This window comes from Cibotium barometz, chromosome 4 (genome assembly GCF_041138505.1).
Source record: "Cibotium barometz isolate CiBa-2024 chromosome 4, ASM4113850v1, whole genome shotgun sequence".
NCBI lineage: Eukaryota > Viridiplantae > Streptophyta > Polypodiopsida > Cyatheales > Cibotiaceae > Cibotium > Cibotium barometz.
The window spans coordinates 51,707,253-51,731,920 of record NC_141049.1 but is presented as its reverse complement, the minus strand read 5'-3'; the positions used below and the strand labels follow the sequence as shown (position 1 = coordinate 51,731,920).

The following is a 24,668-nucleotide window of genomic DNA, read 5'->3' as shown; positions in this document are numbered from 1 at the left end:
CTGGAAGCTCACCATTTAAATCGAACCGAGGCTAGTCAAGACCTCGGCCGACCTTGCTACACGAGACGTTCTCTGTTGACTCTCCGTCAGTTGTTGCTGCAACTTTATCACTTAGGTCCCACGATCTCATTCACAAGATGGTCAAAATGCTTCCTTAGCATTCTTGACATAAAACCCTCATTTAAAAACAAGTCATAAATACAGTTTCTAATTAGCTCTCATCTTTCCACATTGTTCCACATCATTTCTCGTTATTCCATATTCTTCTACATCAATTCACATTGCTTAATCCACATCCAATCATATGTATTCCCATCGTTCTTCATCCATTGTCATCTAGTCACATCATATTACATCTCATCACATCTATCCTCATCACATCTCATCCATTCACATCGTTCTTCATCCATTCTCATCTAGTCACATCATATTACATCTCATCACATCTATCCTCATCACATCTCATCCATTCAAATCTACCCATATCCATATCACATCACATCACATCCATTCACATCGCATCTCATCCATTCACATCTATCCCGATTCACATCACATCACATCACATCTCATCCATTCACATCTATGCCGATTCACATCACATCTCATCCATTCACATATATCCCGATTCTCATCACATCACATCACATCTCATCCATTCACATCTACCCTGATTCTCATCACATCACATCACATCCATTTCACATCACATCACATCACATCCATTCACATCTATGCCGATTCACATCACATCACATGACATCCATTCACATCTATCCCCATCACATCACATCACATCTCATCTATTCACATCTATCCCGACTCACATCACATCACATCCATTCACATCACATCTCATCCATTCACATCTATCCCGATTCACATCACATCACATCCATTCATATCACATCTCATCCATTCACATCTATCCCGATTCACATCACATCACATCTACCCGATCCACATCACATCACATCCATTCACATTGCATCACATCCATTCACATCACATCTATTTTTCACATCCATTCACATCTCATCGCATCTATTCACATCCATCACATTCATTGCATTCCCATCCCATCACATACATTCTATCTACATTACATCACATCCACATCTATCCACATCATATCTCATTCATTCCATCCACATCTATCCACATCATATCTCATTTATTCCATCCACATTACATCACATCCACATCTATCCACATCATATCTCATTCATTCCATCCACATTACATTACATACACATCTATCCATATCTCATCACATCCATACACATCCCAACTCATTCATCCACATCCATCCATTCATTCACATTCACATCTATCACTTCACATCTTATTCTCATCCATTTACATCACATCACACCCATACATATCATCACATCTCATTCACATCCACATATATTCACATCACATCACATTTCATCCACATCCCTTTACATCACATCCTTTCACATATCCTCACATCTCATTCTCATCTCTTCATTCACATCCACATCCACATCCATTTACATCACATCACATCTTATCACTTCCACATCCACATCCATTTACATCACATCCTTTCACATATCCTCACATCTCATTCTTATCTCTTTATTCACATTTAGTAACATTTTTCTATTTTCGATACTGATGGGACTTTTCTAAATTTCTGCCAATTTCTTGGCCTAGTTAAAGGTACTTTTTCTCGACGGATATTTTCATATTCATTCTCAATTTTCTCAAGTGAAATATATTCAATATTCTTCTTTTGAGTAAAAGATTCATGGGATTTACAAAAATCAATTCTACCCATATTTCCCAATAATGCTCAAAATTTCACTTTTGATAAATACTCATAATTTAAATTATGCTAAAAAATCCTCTTTTTCCATTTAATTTCTTGGATCTCAAATATCATGGGAATTCCTCTTTTTGCATTTAATTGATTGAATTTTAAATGTCATGGGAATTCCTCTTTTATTATAAAATAAATTTATCTAAAATTTCTCTTTAAATAAAAATATTTATTATTTTAATATACCAAAATTTCTCTTTTTCCATTTAATTACATGGATCTCCATTATCATGGGAATTCCTCTTTTTGCATAAAACTAAAATTACCAAAAATTTCTCTTTTCTTTAATTAATTAATTATGCATAAATACTAAAAATTAGTTTTCCATGAATGTGATGAAAATCATTCTTTTAAGTATAGGATGACTAATCCTAGAAGATGGTAGGAAGTCCTCTTTTCACATTATGCATGAAAACGAGTTATGTATTAATTTCTAAAAAATTTACCATAGCTTCGCTTCTGCTATTACTGATAATTTTTAATATTTATAGAAAGAATAAGACTTTGTAATACAATTATGATAGAATAACTATCCTTAGACTTAAACCCAATTTATTGAATTAAATCATAAGTTTACCATAATTTTATTAGCATAAAAGCATAAAAAATCTGTTTTCTTAACCTCTAGCTTAACTAGCATAGAGTTTGATTTTTGAATTGAGAATTTATCAATGAGAAGTATCCATTTGATAAAGAATTAGTCATAGGAATGACTATTCTTTTGGTGGGGAGAGAGAGATATACATAAAAAGCATCCTAATTAAGCATAAAGATTAACTTTTTTTTATTAATCATTAAAATTCTTATAGAAAGCTTGATTTGCATTGAAAATAATTAATTTGAAACTTCTCAAGCTTGAGAGGGATTGAGAAGTGAAATCTTTTGAGAATATTAATGAAAACCATGAAATTACTTCTTACCTCTAGATTTGGCTTGCTTCTTTATCTTAGAAGGAAGCCCCCAACCAATCAATTGGTTTAGTATGCTGAGAAGAAATCTCCAAGGATTGTTGAAGAGAGAGGAAAGCTCCAAGCTCTCCAAAGGTAGAGGATTTTTAAGGGATAATAAAAATATCATTATTTTAATGTAATACTGGCATGGTATAGTTCACAGATTTTTTTACAAAAGACTAAGGATCTATTTATAGGTGAGGGAGGCCACTAACCAAGTTCAACTGGGTTCTAGAATTTTCCATGTTTAGTTTGATTCAATTTGGATAATATTTGGACTAGTATGGCTCCCTTTTTGCTTTGGTTTGATCATGCATCATTATTCCATTTTTTTCATAGTTTTTAACTAATAAACCTTGTACTCAGTCAACTCTTCATCTTATGTAAGCATTTACTCATTTTTTGGTATTTTCTTTTATTCTTTGGATTTATCTCATCCCAACACTTGGATTAATCTTATTGGCCCATAGGAACCTTAATTGGACCATAATCCAGAAATTTGTGAAAATCTAGACCCTTAGGCTAAGGTCCCTTATATCATTTTTAATTGATTCCTAATGCACATTGGAAAGTTCATTTTGAAATTTTGTTTTTAGGGAAACCATTTTAGATACTAGGAGGATTTTTATATCCAAAGATATCTCAATTTTGGATTATCTCTCTCTAGACATTTCCTCTCTCTAGGCTAAAACAGGGTAAAATAAGATCTTTTTCCTATTTCACAGAGGGGAATAATTACAAGAACAGAAGGGGAGGTTCTTACACCTTTACACCTCAAAAGCTGGAGGGAGGAATCTTACATCCTACCCCACTTAAAAAACGTGAGATGTCCTCATCTCGTAGGTGGAGGACAACTCTTATTTTAAGATCCAATTGATTCTGGGGTCCCTTATAGTCTGGTCAACCCAAACAGAATCCTAAGATAAAGATTCCTTATACAAGAAGAACATATAGAACTCATTATCAGATAATAATTCATTTAGAACATATCATTCATATCCTTAACACAATAATGGTCCATCAGATCAAAAATTCCATCTGAACATTCCTCCACGGGAATTTCAGTTATGCAAGTTCTCAATTTGTCATCCCTTAACTAGATTGTCAGGACTATGGTCCTACGGAAGTCGAACCCTAGCATAAGTTAATAGCTTTCGGAGTCTCGAGAGTATTATTAGTGCTAGCGGGGTTCAGGGGTTAATGGGCGTTAGGGTTTGGTCGATGTGTGAACCGACTTCCACCCATATAATGACGAGTTAGGGTTTCTCGTTGGGTTTTATACCAAAACCCTGGCCTGTGTCCACACCTCCTAGCCCGGCCATCCATCTTACTTAGATCCACTGGTTCAAAGGTCAAACAATAGCAATCTGCACAATCCACTAATTTCTAGTGATTTTTTGAAGTCATTATCGCCATTCCGATTATTAACATCATTACTGGGATTCGTCCCATTCATCCTCATTGTGGTTTTGTTCAACTTATCTTCTTTCAACCAGAATTCAAGAATCATCATCTTTCAATTAGAATCCAAATCAACTCATCAATTCTCAACTAGAATTCTAAAATCATATCAACCAACATTCGAATTCATCATCAGGATAGTATTTTTGCTTATAACTTCAAGGTCTTAGATTTACTCGTATATATTGTCAGTAAAGAGCTGTAGATATACCCACGCTATATACGGGTAGTCACAGTAAATACCATCATATCTAGGTCTCAAGCAAGTCATGGATTCCATACAATTGCGGTACTTCCATCGTTGCTTGCCCACCTTGGCTTGGTACTGCAATTGCAGAGCGCATCATGACAACAAGCTACTGCTCCAATGTCAACGCTCACCGATTTTTCCATAACCAACCTTTCAAAGCCACCTACCTATTGTTGAAATATACAAGTGAATAGGGTGTGTGCGGGAACAAGCCCTTGGTTAGAGGCGGTGAGAAGAATCTACTGGGAGAGAATAAAGGGTAGCATGAGAAGATTTAGGAAGTGTGGAGATATTCTGGGAGAGAATAAAGGGTAGCATGAGAAGATTTAGGAAGTGTGGAGATATTCTGGGAGAGGTGGAGTGAATCAAGGAGAAATCAGTGGGATTTGATGCTTGGATGTAAACTCTATAAATTGAGGCATTAGCCTAATGAGAATTTGCTGGTTTTTGATTCTCCATACCTACATTAAGCTATTAGTTAATTGCTCACTAATTATGTCTTAATTATCATCTAATCACTTTGTTAATGATGTTGATTCTAGCATTTGATCCACCATAGCTCCACATTGCTGTAATTTTAACATGGTATCAGAGCCAAGCCTAGAATCCATGAATTTGTGAGCCCATTATCTTGCTAATCACCTGGCTAATTAGGATTAGTAGCTAATTAATATTTTTTCCTCTTTTTTAACTATTCTCTGCACCCCCAGCTGGTGGAGGGGCTTGATCTCCCTCCATGCTCAACATTAGGCCCATTGCTTCTAGCCACATATAGCCATGATCCCCACGATTCAGCCCATCAAGACAAAACGTCAAACCGTCGCGTAGAACTCCAGAAATTCGTTGATTCGCTGGCGCCTATTTTCTGAGTGAAAAATGAGATTTCTTCTTCATCATTTGCAATGGCTCTAATTCCTCTTAGCCCCAAGGGTTTTCAAGCATGCTCTACAAGTTGGTGAAGTCAAAATTTGATTTGATCAAGTCTACAGTGAGATCCAAGCTCTTCATCAAATCTGCAGGTGACTGGTAAAATAGAGATTAAGCATTCAATGTTTGATCAAATCTTATGTTTCTTGGCTTAATCCTCTACTAGATTGATTGCTATTGATGGCCTTGAAAGGATTTGAGCTCATTTGAACTCTAAGGCCTCAGATCTGGGCTCCCCGCATACTCTGTTTTCTGCACACAAAATAGAGGATTAATTTACTAATTAATGATTAATCAATGTTAATCACTATATTTTGGTGCAATTGAGGGTTCAAATTAACCATTATGTATCTGATACAGATCCCTATAACTTCAGATTGCAATTCGGAGTTATTCCATACAAATTGGTTACCCTTGATTTAATGTAATTTCTGGTAAAATTATGCTGATAAATTTGTGGTAATCATCATTTTGCATTTAACCCTTGGTTAATGCCTACAAATCACACTCAAATTCAAGATTATTCACAGCCAAAGTTGCATTTGGGAATGTGCATAAGAATGAATGCTATATGCATTATGTATTGGGCACATTACATCAGTGTAAAATTGGGATCAGACACTGCCCTTGTCCAGAATAAGGCAAGAGGTAAGACCTCCCGCATAGATTTGGGTTTGCATTGCATAATGATACAAGATAAATATCAAAAGCCCAAAAGAACTATCAACAAAACGTTTAACAATGTTGCTCACATGGAGCAAGAACTGACGGACAAGCTCATGGCCCCAGCCATGAAAGAAGAACATCTCTTTCCAAGAAGAGGATCCACACCGAGAAGAAGATCTAGAGGAAGCATTGAAGGAAGACATGGACACGAGAAGAGAAGCTGCCACAAGACTGAAAGAAGAGGAAGACATGGACGCATGAAGAGAAGCTGCCCCACGACAAGAAGACTGAAGACAAGAGAAGATGTGAGGCTCCAAAGAGTGAGGAGCCATGTGAAAATCTCTGAGAGAGAGAGAGAGACCCCACAACCCAATGTAACCTACCCCAATAGAGTAAAACCACCTCTGAGCCACCGATGATGTAGGCCACGTGGTAGATAGATGTGTGAACCACCTCTGAGCCACCGATGATGTAGGCCATGTGAAGATGTATGTGTGAGCACTTTAGTCAAGGTTGCGGGCCTTGGACACATAGAGAGAGAGTGTCAAGGACTATGAGTTTAGGGACTTGAGGCACTGGTCGCGGACTATCAAGTAAGAGAGAAACTTGGTACATGATCCAGGGGTGCTAAGTTCACTTGAGGGGAGGTGTGCTAGACACTGGTCTCGCGAACTATCAAGTAAGAGAGAAACTTGGTATAGGGTCCAAGTGTGCTAGGATTATTCACTTGAGCAGAGGTGTTGAAATATACAAGTGGATAGGGTGTGTGCGGGAACAAGTCCTTGGTTAGAGGCTGTAAAAGAGAATGTGTAAATGTGAGAGAACCTGTGAAAAGGTGAGAAGAATCTACTGGGAGAGAATAAAGGGTAGCATGAGATTATTTAGGAAGTGTGGAGATATTTTGGGAGAGGCGGAGAGAATCAAGCGCAAGAGGTGGAGTGAATCAAGGAGAAATCAATGGGATTTGATGCTTGGATGTAAACTCTATAAATTGAGGCATTGGCCTAATGAGAATTTGCTGGTTTTTGATTATCCATGCCTACATTAAGCTATTAGTTAATTGCTCACTAACGTCTTAATTATCATCTAATCACTTTGTTAAAATGATGTTGATTCTAGCATTTGATCCACCATAGCTCATCACATTGCTGTAATTTTAACACCTATCTTGATATCACCTATTGCCCCAACGACCACCACCTCTCGTGCAATGGCCATGATCAATGTTTCGAAATCCTAAGAGCATGTACTACATCTCTGTCAACTACTCAACCATTTGTACTATAGTTGCACTTTGTTGGTTTCCAGTTGCAACTCTCATTTGTTGGTTTCCACTTGCAACTCTCATAAGCAAAGGGATGATGATCCTCATGCATGAGGATTCCTGCATGAGGACTATCCCAATCCCATAGCTAGCATCAATCACAACTACAAAGAATGGTCTAGATAAAGTCAAAAAGTTCTAATACAAGGGCATGAGTAAGAGCTTCTTTCAAAGCTTGAAAAAATTTATCATGTACATCAAAAAATTCAATAACAGCTGCATAATTCTAAGAATGATCATAAATCATGTATATCACGATGTCTAGGACAAGTGATAATGGAGATGAACTTGTGATCAATGTTGCTAAATAATGTGGCCCCTTTTTATTTATCTACATTGGGGATGGGGTACGTTTGTAATCTTGTTTAGAGCTCTATAGTCTATAGACATACGATAAGTGCCCGTCTTTTTCTTGACCAAAAGTATGGGAGTGCATGATGAGGTGACCACCATAAGGTGATTTGTTAGGTCTAATCAATCCTCTCTCTAAAAGTTCTTTTACTTGACGGCAGATTTTTATCTAACATATTGATTGTATATATTTCCTATACAAGGTGGTTTATTACTAGGGAGAACCTCAATCTTATGGTCTTCAGGTCTAGAATGTGTTAGTCCAGCAGGCAATTCATCAAAGAAACAGTCCTAAAGCTTAGACAAGAATGCTTGCTGTTAGGGACTAATAAGCATAGTTTCCATGGTTGTAATCTTGTCAACCAACATCATATATGTTTTCTCCCTCTTACGCAAAGCTCTCTTAGCATAGGGGTGGCTTAGAAAAGGACTAAACTCTCCTTTCATTTGACCCCACAGACACAAACTCTTACCATATTCGCTACTCCACGTAGTATGTGTGTCATAGTCAATATCTAAGGGTTATATTAATGTCTCTAAGGCATACCTAATATGATATTTACCACCTATAAAGGTGCTACTACAAAATTCATTTTCTCCTCATAAGGTTTGATGCATAGACCTAAAGCTTTTACTACCCCAGTGCAATTATGATATTTACTACCTATAAAGGTGCTACTTGAATATCCTCTCTCTCCTTATAAGGTTTGATGCATAGACCTAAGTCTTTTGCTACCTCAATGCAATTATACTTTGTGCAATTATAGTTTGTGCTAGTGAAAGAGAAGCCTTAATATTATAACGTGAGGGAACATAATTGTTGGCTCATAATAGAGCCAAACTCACACACACATAATGCTTAAAGAAAAGAACACGAGGGTGTACAGTGTGAGGGAGAATGAATAGCTCAAGTGGAGAGAGATGAAGCTCTCTACAAAGGATAAAGTACAAATGAGAAGCTACCTTAAACAAGGTGAGTTGTTGCTTATATACCTATTGACCCTAAGGCATCTGTTCACACCTAGATGCATAGAAGGGGAAATCTAGTGGGAAAAGGTGCCCTCGGGGAAGGACACGTGAGGCCTTACATGTAGTGCTACCTTAAACTTTTCATGTGAAGGCATTAGTGAAAAGATTGTCATGTGTACTACATTAGAGTACCTTTCAACAAAAATAACTCGCTAGAGAATGCGTAGTCTACTTGCTTACATTAGGATCTGGACAAAGACAAGTGGAACTAGAGCAGGACATAGAGTAGTGTTGATTTATTGATATTGTATACATGAAGAGGGAGCATTAATATTGAGAACTCAAAGGTATTAAACTAAATTTTGTTTACTAAATGGGTTAATGTCATATGGGAAGTAAGTGTAGTCGCATGCTCATTGCTAGACTCATTTATTGTGCTAAATGTATCATTTATTGGGCTAGACACATGTGTAGTGTGTTTGAGAATTGGAGATATATGTGGATCTAGAAATATTTATAAAAATCATGTGCTTATTCAAAAGGCTCTTGTTTCAAGAGATATCTTTCGATTAAAAGATTGACTTGGTGATTTAAACTTTAACTACTTAAATATTTCATTATCGTTAATTATATTGTTAACACTATGCTTTGGTCTACCATGTCTTTTATCATCCTATCGAAGTTTTGAACACGGTTGTTAGTCTTAGGAATACAAACATCTAGCCTTGTGGTGGCTACATGGCTGGACAAGGCTTGAGATGACTTAATGGATATACATTTTTCTCCTTCTTTTAGTTGTCGTATAGAAGAGCTAGTACTTAACTAAAGGGGTGGTCACAACACCACAAAACTACCGAATCCTCATCGTTTCCTCACTCACATTTTGCTCCATCTACTTTCTCTAACCTAGCACTAGTTCATTTTTAGAGTCTTTTTACACGAGTTCTTGTTGTTCTTGGGAATCCCAAAAATTGAGCTCCATAACGATAATTTCTTCTTATCTTTCTTCTTGATGAGTCATTGGTGTGAATGTGCACAATCATGTGGAATGAAGTGAGCATAATAATGTGTGGTGTGAAACATGAATGATGGCAAGAAGTGAGTATGAATGATAATGCAACATGAAGTAAACATGATTGATGATATGGCATGAAGTAAAGTAAATGTGAAGTGAACATGAATAATGAGGTGGCATGAAATCAACCCAATGTAAATGTGAACTGAACGTGAATGATGAGGTGGCATGAAATCAACCCGATGTAAATGTGAAGTGAACGTGAATAATGAGGGGGCACGAAATCAATGTGGATGATAACATGGTATTTAACATGAAGTGGATGTGAATAATGTGTGAATAATGAGGAGGCATGAATTGAACATGAATAATAACATGGTTTTAAGGAGAAGTGAATGTGAAGTGGTCACTTTAAGTTGTTTACTGAGATCATATCTTACCTATTCTCTCTCCTTTACCCTTGAGGGCTATGTTTGCATGTGCATACTCCTTCTCCAAGTACACGATGGAATGCATAATGGAAAATTTTATCCCACTTACAATCCCACTCCTCTACCTAGCACATCCTACCCTTGTCTTCTCAAGCTCATCTTTTTGTCCTCTTTGTAACTTCATTCACTTCCTGTATCCAAGTCTTACTCCATTCTAGCCTGATATTTGAGCAAGGAAGATGCTCATCACCTACACAAGATCAAACTTTGCACACTCACACAACTTGAAATCTCAACAACTAGACACTGCTTTCTTCTAGCAAACCAACATTGTAAGAACTCTTATGAGGGCCAACACTCAAAAGCACCATGAATCTAGCAAGAAGAAGATGAACAATGAGCATTCTCACATAAAGAGTCACTTCTTTCTTCCTCCAAAACCAACATGATGAAGGTCTTGTTGTACAGTCCAAATTTGTTTCGCTCAGATACAAACCACCATCAGCACCCGAGCCATGGCCACGATGAGTGGGGAGCTCTCCATCATCACCAGAAGCGGGAGAGACATGGGAAGTGAGTAACAGAGGGAAGAGTTGGAGCACGCTGTACATGTAAAATGAGGAAAAAGAAAGAAAGATTTTCAAGTCAAAATTTGGCATTTGAATATGTATTACCTCAAAATAATAAGTTTATTGTGGCACGAACTGCTTGCGCAAGATCGGAATGTAAAAGCAACAAAATGCTTTTATTTGTGACTTGAACACTTATTTTCCCTTCATAACACAACTTGTCTGATGAAGAGCAGTAAAGGATAGCGTTTCCACGCAATGTGAAACTGGCAACAGACTTGTGAGCTCCAAGTTGTGAGCTCCATAGTTCAAATTACTTCACAACCACAAAAGAGGCTTGGATAATAGCCTTCTTCTTGCAGTTAAAAATCCCCAACTCTGGAACCGGAAGTGCGTGAAAACGAGTCCTAAAATTACTATTATAACGCCGATTAGACATTGAATTTGAGTAGCCTCGAGCAAACTTGGACAGCTTCACCCACAGTCAAGAAGAACCACTCTTGCCCTAGAACATCCACAAAACCTGCATCGTTCAATTTCTGGATCACTCCAGTTCCAGGGTTTGCAAAAGCTAGCTGCAAATACGGCCAAAAAAACAAAAGCTGAGTTTTCGACACACGAACGATGCACTCTGATTCTTAGTGACTGGTGAACTTGGCTGACCTGAATCTCTCTCTTCTTTAGAGTTTTGAGGAGATCCTCAAAGGCACGAATACCCGTTGTGTCTATGTTTGTCACAGCTGAATAAAATGAATTTTTATAGCATCTCTCAGTATATGCTTGAGCTAGTATAACAAAAACGTGGCTCCCAATATATTCCATTCATTTACTTACGAGACATTTCGACTATGGCATATTGTAGTGGAGCTCGATTTTCCTTCTTGATTCTATCCTCTTCATCATCCAGCCACCTTAATATTCTGCAACACACACACAGAAAGAACCCATTCAAGGCATCAACACTAACTCCCATCAGTAGAAAACTCCCTCATTTGGAACCCGAGTGCAAACAGTGGAACCTCAGTGAGTGAGATCCATCACTCACTCCAAACATCGGTGTCATCATATGTAGACAAACATTTTGACATCATCTCCAACATTGTTTTCCATGTGAGACCATTTGCAGTATCGCTTGGTAGAAATCCAATTTTGCCACTGGGAAGATGATGTTCTTTTATAATTGATGCAAGTGCTTGCCTAGGACCAGGAAACCCCACAAGGTGATTCCTCTGCGGCATCGCCTACGGGAGGATAAAAAAGCGTGTACGGGCAGCGAAAAAAACGATAACTATGAAAGGGCCTTTAAAAAAAACTACAATGCCATTTTCATGTGGCCTGATTTCAAAAACAATATCTATCAGAAATCAGGAAAAATAATCATAACAATCACCTTTCCCGAATGTAGTTAGAATTGGAGAAGTAAATAGCTGCATCAATACGGACAATCAAGATACCAGGCATCCTGTTTGCATCTGGGTATTGTTGGACATTTCTATAAATACTCGTCCCGGGAATATTCCCCAAAAGAGCTGTATGTGGCCTTGTCACATGTAACAGGATCTTTGCCAGAGAGAGAGCAACCTATATGGCAGTAAAATGATGCATCAAGTTGGAAGCATGGAAAAAAAAGTTTTATCCCAAATGGTGAAAAAACCTTCATCTCTGAAAATCGGAGGTAATTCTCACTAATTTGAAGATAAATATAACTAAAACCTCCCACAATTTAAGAATTCTGAAACATGCATTTCTTAAATTTCAGAGTTGCAAAAACACACAAACTCGTTTTCTTGCACAGGCTCATAGAATCATTACAACGGGGGAAATTTAATAAGCACTCAAAAGGTTGGGAGGTAATACTGCAATTAGAAGACCAATTTCGACTGAAATGAAGAAGACTCCCAGAAAGGCACCCATGCATGCAATAAAGTCTAGTTTATCAATCTTCCAGATCAAGATCGCTGCCTTGACATCGATTAAGCTAATCACAGCATTGATAATAATGGAAGCAAGGATGCAGTTTGGAGTGTTATGGAAAAGGGGGGTTGCAACTGCCAGTACAACCAAAACCATTGCTGACATAACCATGTTTGCAACAGGGGTCCTGCATCCCGCATTAAAGTTTACGGCTGATCGAGAGAAGGAACCTGCTCCAACAAACACAGACAGTCAAAGGTTGCAAACAAAATTTTGTGGCTTAATTTTGCAGAAATGAGACAAAATACCAAGCTGTATAAGCTTAGACAAAAGACTGCAACTGGAGCTTGAACCAAGCAAGCAGGAAATATTATGACACTGGTACCATTCCTACACAAAAAGGTTACCACTCCTATTATGACACTGGTACCACTCCTACACAAAAAACTTACCAGTGGCAACGTAGCAAGAAGAGCAGGACCCAACCATGTTCATGATTCCAAAAGCTATCATCTCTTTGTTGCCATCAATATGGTAATTCTTTATAGATGCAAAAGTCCTTCCAATTGCAATAGCTTCCTGTGACAAAAACCCAGGTAGTGTTCTTGTTCAAATGATCTACATCTACATAGCTTCTTACGAGAGAGCGTGCATTCCCCTGATTCCCTTCCTAGTGGCTTTCCCGGCTTTTAAAGGAAATGGTAAATAAATAGCCAATTACCACATTGGCTTCAAATCTGCATATTTTTTTATATGCAAGAGTAAGCTTACAGCATCATGTCAGAAAAGAGAAGGCAAAATGGTTACGTACTGTGAGTGCTATGAGGGCTGCCTCAAAGCCAACTATAAGAGCATGCTTAAGCATTTCCCCCTGGAAAATAAAGCGTCTGACCGATGAGGGATTGATATGCCCGTCAAGTTTACCGACCTGTAGCATCGCATGCATGTCTTAAAAACTTGAAATAGACAAACCACACGGGGATACACTCATTCAATGAATTAGCGGTACATCTTATTTACTGAGCCTGGGATTGAGGCCATACAATTGAAACTCCATGGTTGTTCACATGAGTAACTGTAACAAAGATGGTTGAAAGAATGACTGAGGCAAGAGGGGCAATGGCTGGCACCCAAAAGAGCTTGGGTTTCTTCTTTCCCTGAGCCAAAAAGACATCAAAAACTTCAGTTAGTTCGAAATAATATATATTACTCGTAAAACTCAAAAGAGTTCGGTGTGTTAAGCGAAGGGGAGGAAAGGAAAAGAGTATAGATATCAGTCTGCAAAATGTTTTAAGGTTCAAATTTTGAGAGGAGTAATGGTAACACCTTTTGCACAAATGCTCCAAACTGTAGGAGGATAAAGTTACACAAGCTGGGACTAACTTACTATGAATTTAGCAAGAAGAAGGAATGCCAAGAAAAACAGACCAATCACAATCGTCTCCCAATTCCACTGCAAATTCACACTAGAAATTGTTATTACAGCCTGGGATGCTTTTGCATACTTGTCACAGTTCTGACAATCCTTTTACCTGATTAGTATGCTCAAACACCGAACGCAGGACTGAGATAACATCCGTCTTCCTTGTAAAAGAAGCTGTAGGTACACCAAGCAGTCCTTTTAGCTGCTGAAGTCCAATAGTGATAGCTGCTCCAGCCATGAAACCAACTATGGCAGCATGGGAGAGAAAATCAATAATGAACCCAAGCCTGTAAAAAAGGCCCCTCTATGTCAGACTTTTATCTCAAATGCAGCCATTCGCATAGAAGACCATTAGCCATGGTATTTCTTTACATCTATGGAAACAATTTCATAGTAGCAAAGCTCATTTTGTGATGATGTCCATTTCCAGACCTGAGCAGACCAAGTGCAGCCTGGAATACCCCAGCAAAAAAGGTTGCTGTGAAGATGAGTGCAAGGTAAGCCTCTCGGTAAGCTGAGCAATCAGCATTGATGAATTTGGTGGAGGTTGTGTCACACTTTGCAGTTGCAGCAGGTGGCAGGGGCAAATCATCGCTTGCTAAGGTACCCAAAAGTATGGAAACCACAGCAACAGGCCCAATGGCAATATCTCTTGAAACCCCGAATATGGAGTACATCAAGGGTGGCACAAAGCTTGTGTCTGCAAGAGGAGACGGTGGGGTAAGCTGTAAAAATCTCCCAACTTGACCTTTCAGTAAAACTGAAAACAGGTGCAGATTTCCCAGCCTTCCAGCAAGGTTGCAAAACAGAAGCCTTTTGCGCCTTTAAAAATACGTGTAAAGAAAGTGACGGAACCTTACAGAGGCCATAGATGGGAGGAAGGCCTGCAAGCTTGGAGTATCCAATATCCTGATGAGAGCCACACACACAGACTCCAAAATAGTCACAAAATTATTTCATGCCTAGAGGGATTTGCGTCATTATTATAATACTTGAGAGAGAGAGAGAGAGAGAGAGAGAGAGACCTGGGGGATAGAGAGGCTTCCGATGGTGAGTCCGGCGATGAGATCGTGCTTCAAGGTGCTGAGGTTGTAGCCTTTGCCCCACTCCAGCACCGGGAAGAGGTACTTGAGCCCCAGCGAGAAGCGGCGGGAGCCCGGCTGGTTCTTGAACGGCCGTAGAGGGTCGTCCGGGAAGAATGTCTCCTTCACCGCGTCCTCCAGCCCCTTGACCAGCGTTCCCTTCTGCGGTATGCTCACCCTGTGCACCGCCATATTATAGCTCTCCTCCTCCTCCTCCTCCTCCTCCTCCCCCTCCCCCTCCCCACCCCTCCCATCAAAATGCACTTTTTCCACCCTGTTGCTCATGGCTCCCTATTGGCCCTTCAACCCACTACAAAACAAAAGCACTCTCATCAAACTGCTGCTGGCTCGTTGCAAAAACAGTAACCCAGATAGAAAAAGTAGTGATGGGTTTTCTTTTATCAACGAGGCCGGAATCAAAAGATATGGAATTTATTTACAACAAAATATCACAAAGATGATTCAGGCCGACAACGTATATAGTTCTATTTATATCATTGAAAGGGATTAAGAACCACTTTAGCCTATTAAACCCTGAACCTCCAGAAGCACAATTACAAAGCGCGCGCGCGCCCCCCCCCCCCCCCCCCCCCCCAAAAAAAAATAATAATTTTGCAAAATGCATGCCTTGGGATATATTTCGCCGATTCTTACAGCATGCAAGCAGCTGGAACGTTGCTTGAAAAAATATATAAAATTAACGCAAGCCGGTCTCTGATGATCTGCGATTGCATGAAAAGGGGCAGAATCATGAACGTGCGTCGGCGGATGATCCGAGGGCAGACGATCGGACGGACGCGGGATTTACAAAGTCTAGCAGGAGAAAGAGAGGAATTCTTGTTGGCAACTCAAAACGGAGATTGTAGTAGCGTCGCGTCTGCACCAAAATGTACTCAGACGGAACTATCGTCGGTCGGAATCAGCAGGCAAGCCTGCAATGTGAAGGTTTCAATGGCTTGTAGGCCTTCATAGGAAGGCGGAGAATATATATATATATATATATATATTCGCATGCAAAAAAAAAGCATTTCGACCTTCACACTTTTTTTTTTGGGGAAAACTTTACAAAAGGTACAAAAGAACCATGGGCTAAAGGCTAAGAGCCAATCCAACTCTCTTTTTTTTACCAAATAAATATATTTATTTACCAAATCTTTTTTTAAACCAATAAATATATTTTTTCACCAAAAAGCAGTTTTACATCTTAACATCTTTACATCAGCTTTTTCATCATTCAGACCCTGTTTAGTAAGTTGCAAATCAGAGACCATCCATCATCCTCCAATACAAAAGAAGACTTCTCCCACAAGATCTTATATCCAAGCTGCATGCAGGCTTCAATCATGGCTTCAGTGGTGCATCCTTTAGGAGTGGATGCAGGGGGAGGGGGAGGCCTTAGCACACGAGGAGGTTCGTAGTTGGGGTGAGTGGGACCTGGAAGATTGCGGTGCCATGAAGTGCTATGGTGAGGCTGAGGAGGAAAGCTTGGACGTGAAGAGGAGGTATCCTGATTGGGTACCTCCTCCCATGGGCTAAGGTGGCTAAACTTGCATACGTGACATACGATGACCACACGCCCCACTATGCATGCATGAGCGAAGTGAATAGCCACGTTCCCACTCTCACCGACCACTAAGAGCCCCAACCTTGACCTTCACACTTTGATTCTTTTAAGAGAAGGCCACTCTAAACAAGAAGCCTTCAATATTTTTTAAAATGAAATATGTAAATTCTCTTTTTGATTTAATATTTCTATATTGATTTTTTGCAAGTTGAGTTAAGTTATAATTTATAACAAAAAAACGTTCAAAAAGAAAAAAAAATAAAGCATGAAAGTTCAAAACTTAGTCAAGTATTAAGTAGCTTCAAATTCCAATTTTAACCGTTTTCTTACTACCTAGCTGGCTAGAGCCTAGAGTCCAGACTCCAATGTATATTATTAGTAACGTAGTGGGCACTGGGCACTATAAAATTGTGGCTTATTTAGCCTTTACTAACTCAACTTTCCCAAGTAGTAAGGTAGTGGGCACTCGGCACTATAAAATTGTGGTTTATTTAGCCTTCACTAACTCAACTTTCCTAAGTAGTAAGGCCCCTTTCAATATTTAAAGTTTCTTGTTGACTCTAGCCTCTTATCTCTACTCTCCTCCACTCATTTCTCCATTCTATCCTAGTGTCGTACATATTCCCTACTACTACCCTCTCTCAATAGGACCCTCTAAGTAGGCTTTGTAGACTGTAGTACGTTACATCAAATATTGTTTCTCGGAGTTTGGAGTTGCCTCGAGGCTGTAGAAAAATCATGGAGGAGGTTGATGCCCGTAGCAACAAAGTCAATCTTGCCTAGAAACAAAGTCTTCAACATCATGCATCTCCCATTTATAGATGCTACATTAGATAAGCTCATTATAATGCCTACTCATGACGAGAGTAGTCCATCATAACAGTATCTTATACATCAGTGGGATCACCACAAATGAAATCGACAGAGCCTTGTATGAAGCAGTTCGCCTATCACCATCATCAAACAAGGTGTCCTAGTCGTCTATCATAACATTACCTTACACAACGATTTCCCCCATCAGTGTCACCACAAATGAAATCCATTAAGCCTTGTATGAAGCAGTTCTCAAAGTAAATGCCTGCCACCATCATCAAACAAGGTGTCCTAGTTTCCAAGAAAGTTGGAGTTGTAGAATCTGATAACTTGATCACCAGAGATTCTCATAGCAACAACCACCTGCTTGTTGGTTAGGCCTATTACAGGTGGAGCAAGTTCCGAGTTCTACAAATTTCACAATAGAATATGATTAATAAACTATCTATTTGATATTCCACTGTAATAATGAGCATCAGTTAACCTATGCAAATTAAGTTCACTAGTCATCATGACCCACATTAGCCTTCAAGTGGTGGCATTTATTTTGTTTTTTTTCATATGTATACATTGTCTTTGATAGATGTTATTTATCAAATTTTAATTTGCATTAGTTTTATCTTATTGCATTGTGATGGAGAAAGAAAATACAAGTGGAAACCAGATACTTGGTAGTCCTAGAAAGAACACAAAACCAAGGACATTAGCTGATGCATTTGGAACCCTATGGGACCATACACCTCATCGCATCGGCAGTAGCTGGTGAGGACTCAAGCCGGCCTGTCGCCCTCTCAGGCTCCATCGCTTAATCCTCCCGCCCCTCAAAGGGATGTGTACGTGAGGGAGGGCTTATTCACCGCACTAGCCTGGGCCTGCAGAACTAGGTAGTATCACACTACTCACCTCAATCGGCGAACCTCATCTTCCCAATGGTATAAGGGATACCTCGGCCCGCCGACTCTAGGCCTTGCTAACATTGCCTCTCGGCTACACAAGCGCGGAAACGGGGTTAGCGTCGAGGCTTGGAGAAGATGTATGTACGTACTTTCTAACTTAATCAAGATAACAATTGCTAAACTAAACCATAGAATATGATAGACAACATCACTTTCACGAGAAAACGATAATTTCACAGAATTTTGGTATTTTCAAATTAAAGGAAAGTGTCATCTTCTTTCTTAATTTATTAATGTTAACATTAAAGATTAATCAAAAACCTCTTTTTTTAAACAATGACTAAGCTAACCTGGTCATTAATTCCTTGTGGGGATCCCAAGGGGAGAGTTAGAGCCACATCTAGGGCAATCTCTCTAGGTTTGTTGTTGTGCGCGTCCCTCAAAGCGATATTTTGATGTCTTTGTGGTGGGCCCATCCTAATCACCTTCTCGTAGCCCTCATCTGCACGAACGCAACACTTTAATCAGATTGCAAATTGGAGCTCGTTTGCTCACTTTATGAGCAAAAAACTTCTAGCTGTGAACCACCTCTAAAAGCCAAAAAGCCCTTACTAAAGTCACCGCGCAAAGGGGGGGGGAGCAGCTAAGGACACCCTCCACTCAACAAAAGGGTTAGAGGGGGGAAATTTTTTTTCTACAGGGCTTACTTGGAGATGAGCAAAAAGGGGCTGCAGAGGGCTCTCGGACACAGTCCCGCACAGAGTGTCGGGTATGGACTGTTAGGTACATTAACAGTCACTGCACAGAGTGTCGGGTACGGACTGTTAGGTACATTAACAGTCACTACACAGAGTGTCGGGTACGGGCAGAAGAGGGTGTTGGGTATCGGCCATTAAGGTACCTGGGGGGGTTTATATAGGTACTGGTATGGGTACGGGTGGTGCAGGGAAAGGAAGAGCAAAGTGTGGTACAAAAGGAAGGTGTACAGTGAAAGTACACCAACCTGTGGCGACACGAGTCTAGGGAAAGGAATGGTACCTGTGCGTGGGCAAAAGTTATGGTACGCATGTACCTTCCAAGTTACTGGTAGCTAGTGGAGATCGTACGTTGGTGCGATCAGCCTTTTGACCTTACAGCGGCCATTGTATGAGCACCCGGGCATGTGAACGACATCTTTTTGGGACACCGGCCTCGATATGCATGTTGAGCACTCGGCAGATGCAAAATTTTTTTCCAACAAAAATGTCTGGGGTGTCTCCTTAGTTGTGGGGGTGCAAACCATTCGTTAATCAAACACCCGCTCGTGCATTTATTAAGGTTTAAAGTTTACCATATTTTAATTAAAATAACTATGTAGAGGCTTAATCCGGTGTCCGTTTTGGATACTATAAAATCTTATATTTGGGTGAAATCACACACAAATTCTAAATTTGGACTCAGAATTTTAAGATTCTAAGTGGAAATAGCTTTTTTATAAAAATTGTTGATTTTTACACCACAAAAGACCATAAATTCATCTATTAAATGGACATGTATTATTAAATGGACATGTATTATTATTGAAGATGGGCATGTTACATACTTCCCCCCTTAAAGAAATCAAGATGTCCTCATCTCGTCATGAATTCAGGGTAATCTTTTAAGAGTATATTTTCATTTTCCCAAGTTGCATCCTCTTTCACAGGGTAATCTTTTCATTGTACTAGATGTTCTATAAGAGTTCTATAACGGAGTTGCCTTTCTCTAGAATCTATGATCCTACTAGGCTTCAATTCAAGGATTCCTTGAGTTGGGATTACAACTTGCTCATCATCAAGAATATGATTGAGACTGGGTACATAAGGCTTTAACAAACTTACATGAAATACATTGTGGACTTTGATATGGACTGGTGGGAGCTGCAGTTTAAACTTTGGGGAGCTGCAGCTTAAACCACTTCTGCCCAAACACTTGATGATTATATAGGGTCCACAATATCTTGAGCTGAGTTTCTTATATTTCCAGGTGACAGAGAGCTACGCTTGTGTTGCACTCGTAGAAGAACTTTGTCTCCATCCTTAAAGGACCTTTCAGACCTCCTTGTGTTGATCAACATAATGCTTTTTCCGATCTTGAGCAACTTTAATATCCTTTTGGATTTCCTTGGTCTATTCCTCCATCGCTTCGAGCATTTTTTTGGATGCCTTAACTCTTATGGTTGGATTAGAGAAATTTAGAGGAGATAAGCATTCTTGCTCATAGAGTGCTTTGAATGGTGAGTCAATTCCTATGCTCTGATGATAAGATGTATTATAAGCGAATTCTACCAGAGGAAGGTATTGAATCCATCTTCTTGGCTCCTGTCCACAATATGCTCTGAGAATGTCTTCAATTACTTGGTTAACTCTCTCAGTCTGGCCATGGGTCTCTGGATGATAAGTTGTGCTAAAGCAAAGTTGAGTACCCAAGGCCTAAAATAAGGACTGCCATAACTTTGAAGTGAAGTTAGAATCCCGGTCTCACTGACTATCCTCTTCGGTAGACCATGAAGCTTGAAGATCTCCTTGATGAATAATCAGTCAACGTCTGAAGCTTTGAAGGTTTTCTTTGCTGGTATAAGATGAGCTACTGTGGTAAGCAAGTCCACCACCACTAAAATGGAATCATATCCTCCTTGTACAGTGGGGAGACTTGTGAGAAAATCCATACTAATGCATTCACACTTCATTTGGGGGATATCCAAGGGTTGAATCTTCCCAAGCATCTTAACTCTTTCAACTTTGATCCTTTGACATGAGAGACATTGCTTCAAGTACCGAAGGACATCATTTTTCAAGCCTGCCTCTAATGATAGCTCCTCCTTACAGCATTTAAGGTCTTTGCATAGCCTGGATGCCCTACGGCAGAGCTATCATGAGCTTCGTGTGGAGGATTAGCTTCTTTAGAGCAAGATCCTTATTTAGGAATACATAGCCTGTGAGTGACTGAAGTAGAGGCTCCCATCATGGGTGAAGTACCACTTCATTAGAGTTTTCTCTTTCTCTGAAGTTCCCCTTCTTCTACTAACTTCACCATCCTTTGGTAATCAGAATGATGAGATAAGACTTCTTTGACCTTATCCAGTATAGGATCATTTGGCATCGAAATTGCACTCAAGAAAGATTTGCAAGCTGAGTGCATTCGCTCTACCACATTATCCTTCCCAGGTGGAATTTGATGTCGAAGTCATATTCTTGTAGGATTTTAATCCATCTTCTCTTCCTCATATTGAGGTTAGGCTGGGTGAAGATCCACTTCAGACTCTTGTGGTCAGTTTTACAAGCTGGAATTCGCCCCCCAAGAGATAATGTCTCCATAATTTGAGGCAATGAACAACTGCTAAGAGTTCCAAATCATGGGCGGCATAATTTGCTTCATATTGGTTCAGCTTGCGAGAAGTATAAGCCACTGGTCTTCCTTGCTAGCCTAAGACACCACCAAGTGCTAGACTACTGGCACTAGTAACCGCCTCAAATTCCCTTGTGAAATCAAGAAGTCTCAGGACTGGTGTAGATGTAATGATGGCTTTGAGCTGATCAAAGATGACTTGATGAATTGGCAACCACACTATTTTACAATCCTTCTTAAGAAGATTCATCCAAGTGCAGCTACCAGGGCATAATCTTTGATGAAAATCCTATACTATCCTATGATTCCCAAAAACCCACGGATTGATTTAGGGGGGGTGGCCATTCCAATATATCCTTAACCTTGGTGAGATCTACTAAGGTACCATCTTGGGAGACAATGAATCCAAGATACTCGATTTGATGAGTAAAGAAGGTACATTTGCTCTTCTTGGCATAGAGTTTGTGTCTATGCAGCAATTGTAGAACTCTACACACATGCTCCTCCACCGACTTGGAGTAGACCAAGATGTCATCAAAGAAGATAAGAAAAAATTCATCCAAGTAGGGACGGAATATATCTTGCATTAGGCGATTGAAGGTTGTAGGAGCATTGGTTAACCCGAATGACATTACAGTAAACTCATAGTGGCCATAACAAGCATTGAAAGCTGTTTTGGGTATATATGCCTCCTTGACTTTAATCTGGTAGTAACCAAACCTCAAGCCTATTTTTGAAAAAACTTTGCCCCATGAAGCCTGTCATTCAATAAGCTCGTCGATGTGCAAGGGGTAGGATACTTATTCTTGACAGAGACCTGATTTAGCCCTCGATAATCTATGTAGAGACGAAGAGTGCTATCCTTCTTTTGGAAAAGAACGGGTGCTCCCCAAGGAGAGCTGCTGGGGCATGCAAATCCTTGCTCAATGAGTTGGGAAAGTTGCTCCTTAAGCTTAATGGATTCAGGGAGAGACATCTTATAAGGTGATTTTGAGACAGGTTGAGCACCAGGGATCACCTCAATTTCATGATCAACTTCTCGAGGAGGCGGTAGCCCTATAAGCTTGTCAAAAGATGTCAGAGAATTCTTGGAGCCAAGAGGGTTCTGATTCTTTACTAAGTTCAGCAGCTTTGTTGAGCTTAACTAGGAAAACTTGTTTTCCCTTACGTGCTCCCTTCTTGAGAAGACGCTTTGCCTTGACTACCCTAGACTTAGGTTTACCTATCTTCCCCTGAACTAATACTACTTGGCCATGCTCATTTTTAAAAGTGATACTCCCCTGGTTACAGTGAATACTAGCATTGTTTGCAATTAACCAATCCATCCCAAGGATCCCATCATAAATTTCTAATGGAAGGACTCTAAAATGGCCATGAGTTTGCTCACTACCCAATTCAAATGCAAGGTTTCCTACAGAGTGTTGAGATACTACTTCCTTCCCGCTAGCTAGTTCTACAATCATTCTTCTAGTTGGTTTTTGACCCAAGTTTAATTTTTGTAAACACCTTGGAGAAAGAAATGAATGGGTACTGCCACAATCAATCAAAGGCTGGAATGGCTTACTGTGATGAGTGGCTGGGGTTTGAATAACACCAAATTTTTTATTTGGACCTTAATGTTCTACCGCCACATGGACGGTGGCACATTCTTCTTCATCCCCCATCTCCGGAGTTGGTTCTTCACTTATACCAGAGGCGGTGCGAGCAACTGCTCCGCGGCCTCTGCCACGTCCACCACCTTGCACCTTGGTGGATGGGGGCTACATGGCCTTGATTACCTCTACCACTTTGAGGAAAAGATGATGCTAGCTTGAGCCAAATCTCTCTAGGTTCGTTGTTGTGTGGGCCCCTCGAGGTAATATTTTGGCATTTTTATGGTGGGGCCATCTTAATCACGTGCTCATAGCCCTTGTTTTCACGAATGCAACGCTTCATTCGGATCACGAATTGGAGCTCGTTACTCACTTTATGATGAGCAAAAAACTCCTAGGTGTGAACCACCTCTAAAAGCCAAAAAGCACTAAAGTCACTACAAATGGGGGAGAGGGGGGGCAGCTAAGGACACGCTCCTCTCAACACAAGGGAAAAATAATAATCTGCAGGGCACACTTGGAGATGGGCAAAAAGGGGCTGCAGAGGGCTCTCGGGCACAGTCCCGCACAGTATCGGTACAATCACTGCATAGAGTGTCGAGTACGGGAAAAACAGGGTGGGGGTGTCGGCCATTAAGGGAGCTGGGGGGGTTTATATAGGTACTAGTATGTACGAGTGTAAGGAAAGAAAGAGCAAAGCGTGGTACAAAGGACGGTGTACGATGAAAGTACACTGGCCTATGGGGTTGCATGAGTCTGGGAAAAGGAAGGCAAAAGATGTGGTACGCATGTACCTTCCAGGTCAGTGGTAGCATGGGCATCCACGTGGTGGCCAATGGAGACCGTACATTGGGGCGGTTCAGCCTTTGGTCCTTACGCGACCATTGTACGGATACCCGGTATGTGAACGACATCTTTTTGGAGAGCGGGGACTCCTTTTTTGGGACGCTGGCCTTGATATGCGTGTCGGAGCGCTCGGCAGGTGCGAAAATGTTTGTGCAGACCGTTCAATCAAACACCCGGTTGTGCATTTATTAAGGTTTAAAGTTTACCGTATTTTAACTAAAAATTTACGTAGAGGCTTAATCTGGTGTCCGTTTTTTTGGATGCTGTAAAATCCTATAATAGGGTAAAATCGCACACAGATTCCAAATTTGGACTCATAATTTTAAGATTCTAAGTGGAAATAGCTTGTTTATTAAAATTGTTAATTTTTACACTACAAAAGACCATAAATTCATCTATTAAATGGATAT

General features: G+C 40.0%; 1 protein-coding gene across 3 annotated transcripts; it reads right to left on the bottom strand.

The window, feature by feature from the left end:
• Window positions 1-10,830: 10,830 nt before the first annotated feature.
• Window positions 10,831-16,251, bottom strand: LOC147639379 (sulfate transporter 1.2-like). Of its 3 annotated transcripts, none has more exons than XM_086790719.1 (14): window positions 15,836-16,251; window positions 15,125-15,491; window positions 14,960-15,008; window positions 14,532-14,799; window positions 14,209-14,386; window positions 14,064-14,129; window positions 13,720-13,833; window positions 13,488-13,604; window positions 13,129-13,255; window positions 12,620-12,906; window positions 12,153-12,343; window positions 11,597-11,682; window positions 11,426-11,502; window positions 10,831-11,337 (listed from the first exon to the last, which is right to left on the bottom strand). In XM_086790719.1, the coding sequence occupies exons 2-14, from the start codon at window positions 15,464-15,466 to the stop codon at window positions 11,194-11,196; spliced, it is 2,046 nt and encodes a 681-aa protein (XP_086646845.1). In that variant the 5' UTR covers window positions 15,467-15,491; window positions 15,836-16,251; the 3' UTR covers window positions 10,831-11,193. The 3 variants fall into 3 exon arrangements, with proteins under 3 accessions (XP_086646845.1, XP_086646852.1, XP_086646839.1); XM_086790726.1 differs by having other exon boundaries at window positions 15,809-16,139; XM_086790713.1 differs by lacking the exon at window positions 15,836-16,251 and having other exon boundaries at window positions 15,125-15,666.
• Between the last annotated feature and the right edge of the window lie 8,417 nt (window positions 16,252-24,668).

Bases quoted from the DNA above. Each gene is read 5' to 3' on its own strand.
- LOC147639379 (XM_086790719.1), bottom strand. From the start codon at position 15,466: ATGAGCAACAGGGTGGAAAAAGTGCATTTTGATGGGAGGGGTGGGGAG. The intron at 13,834-14,063 runs GTAAGTTAGTCC...TTTTTGGCTCAG, and splicing joins TTCTTCTTGCTAAATTCATA to GGAAAGAAGAAACCCAAGCT. The intron at 13,605-13,719 runs GTATGGCCTCAA...GCGATGCTACAG, and splicing joins ACAACCATGGAGTTTCAATT to GTCGGTAAACTTGACGGGCA.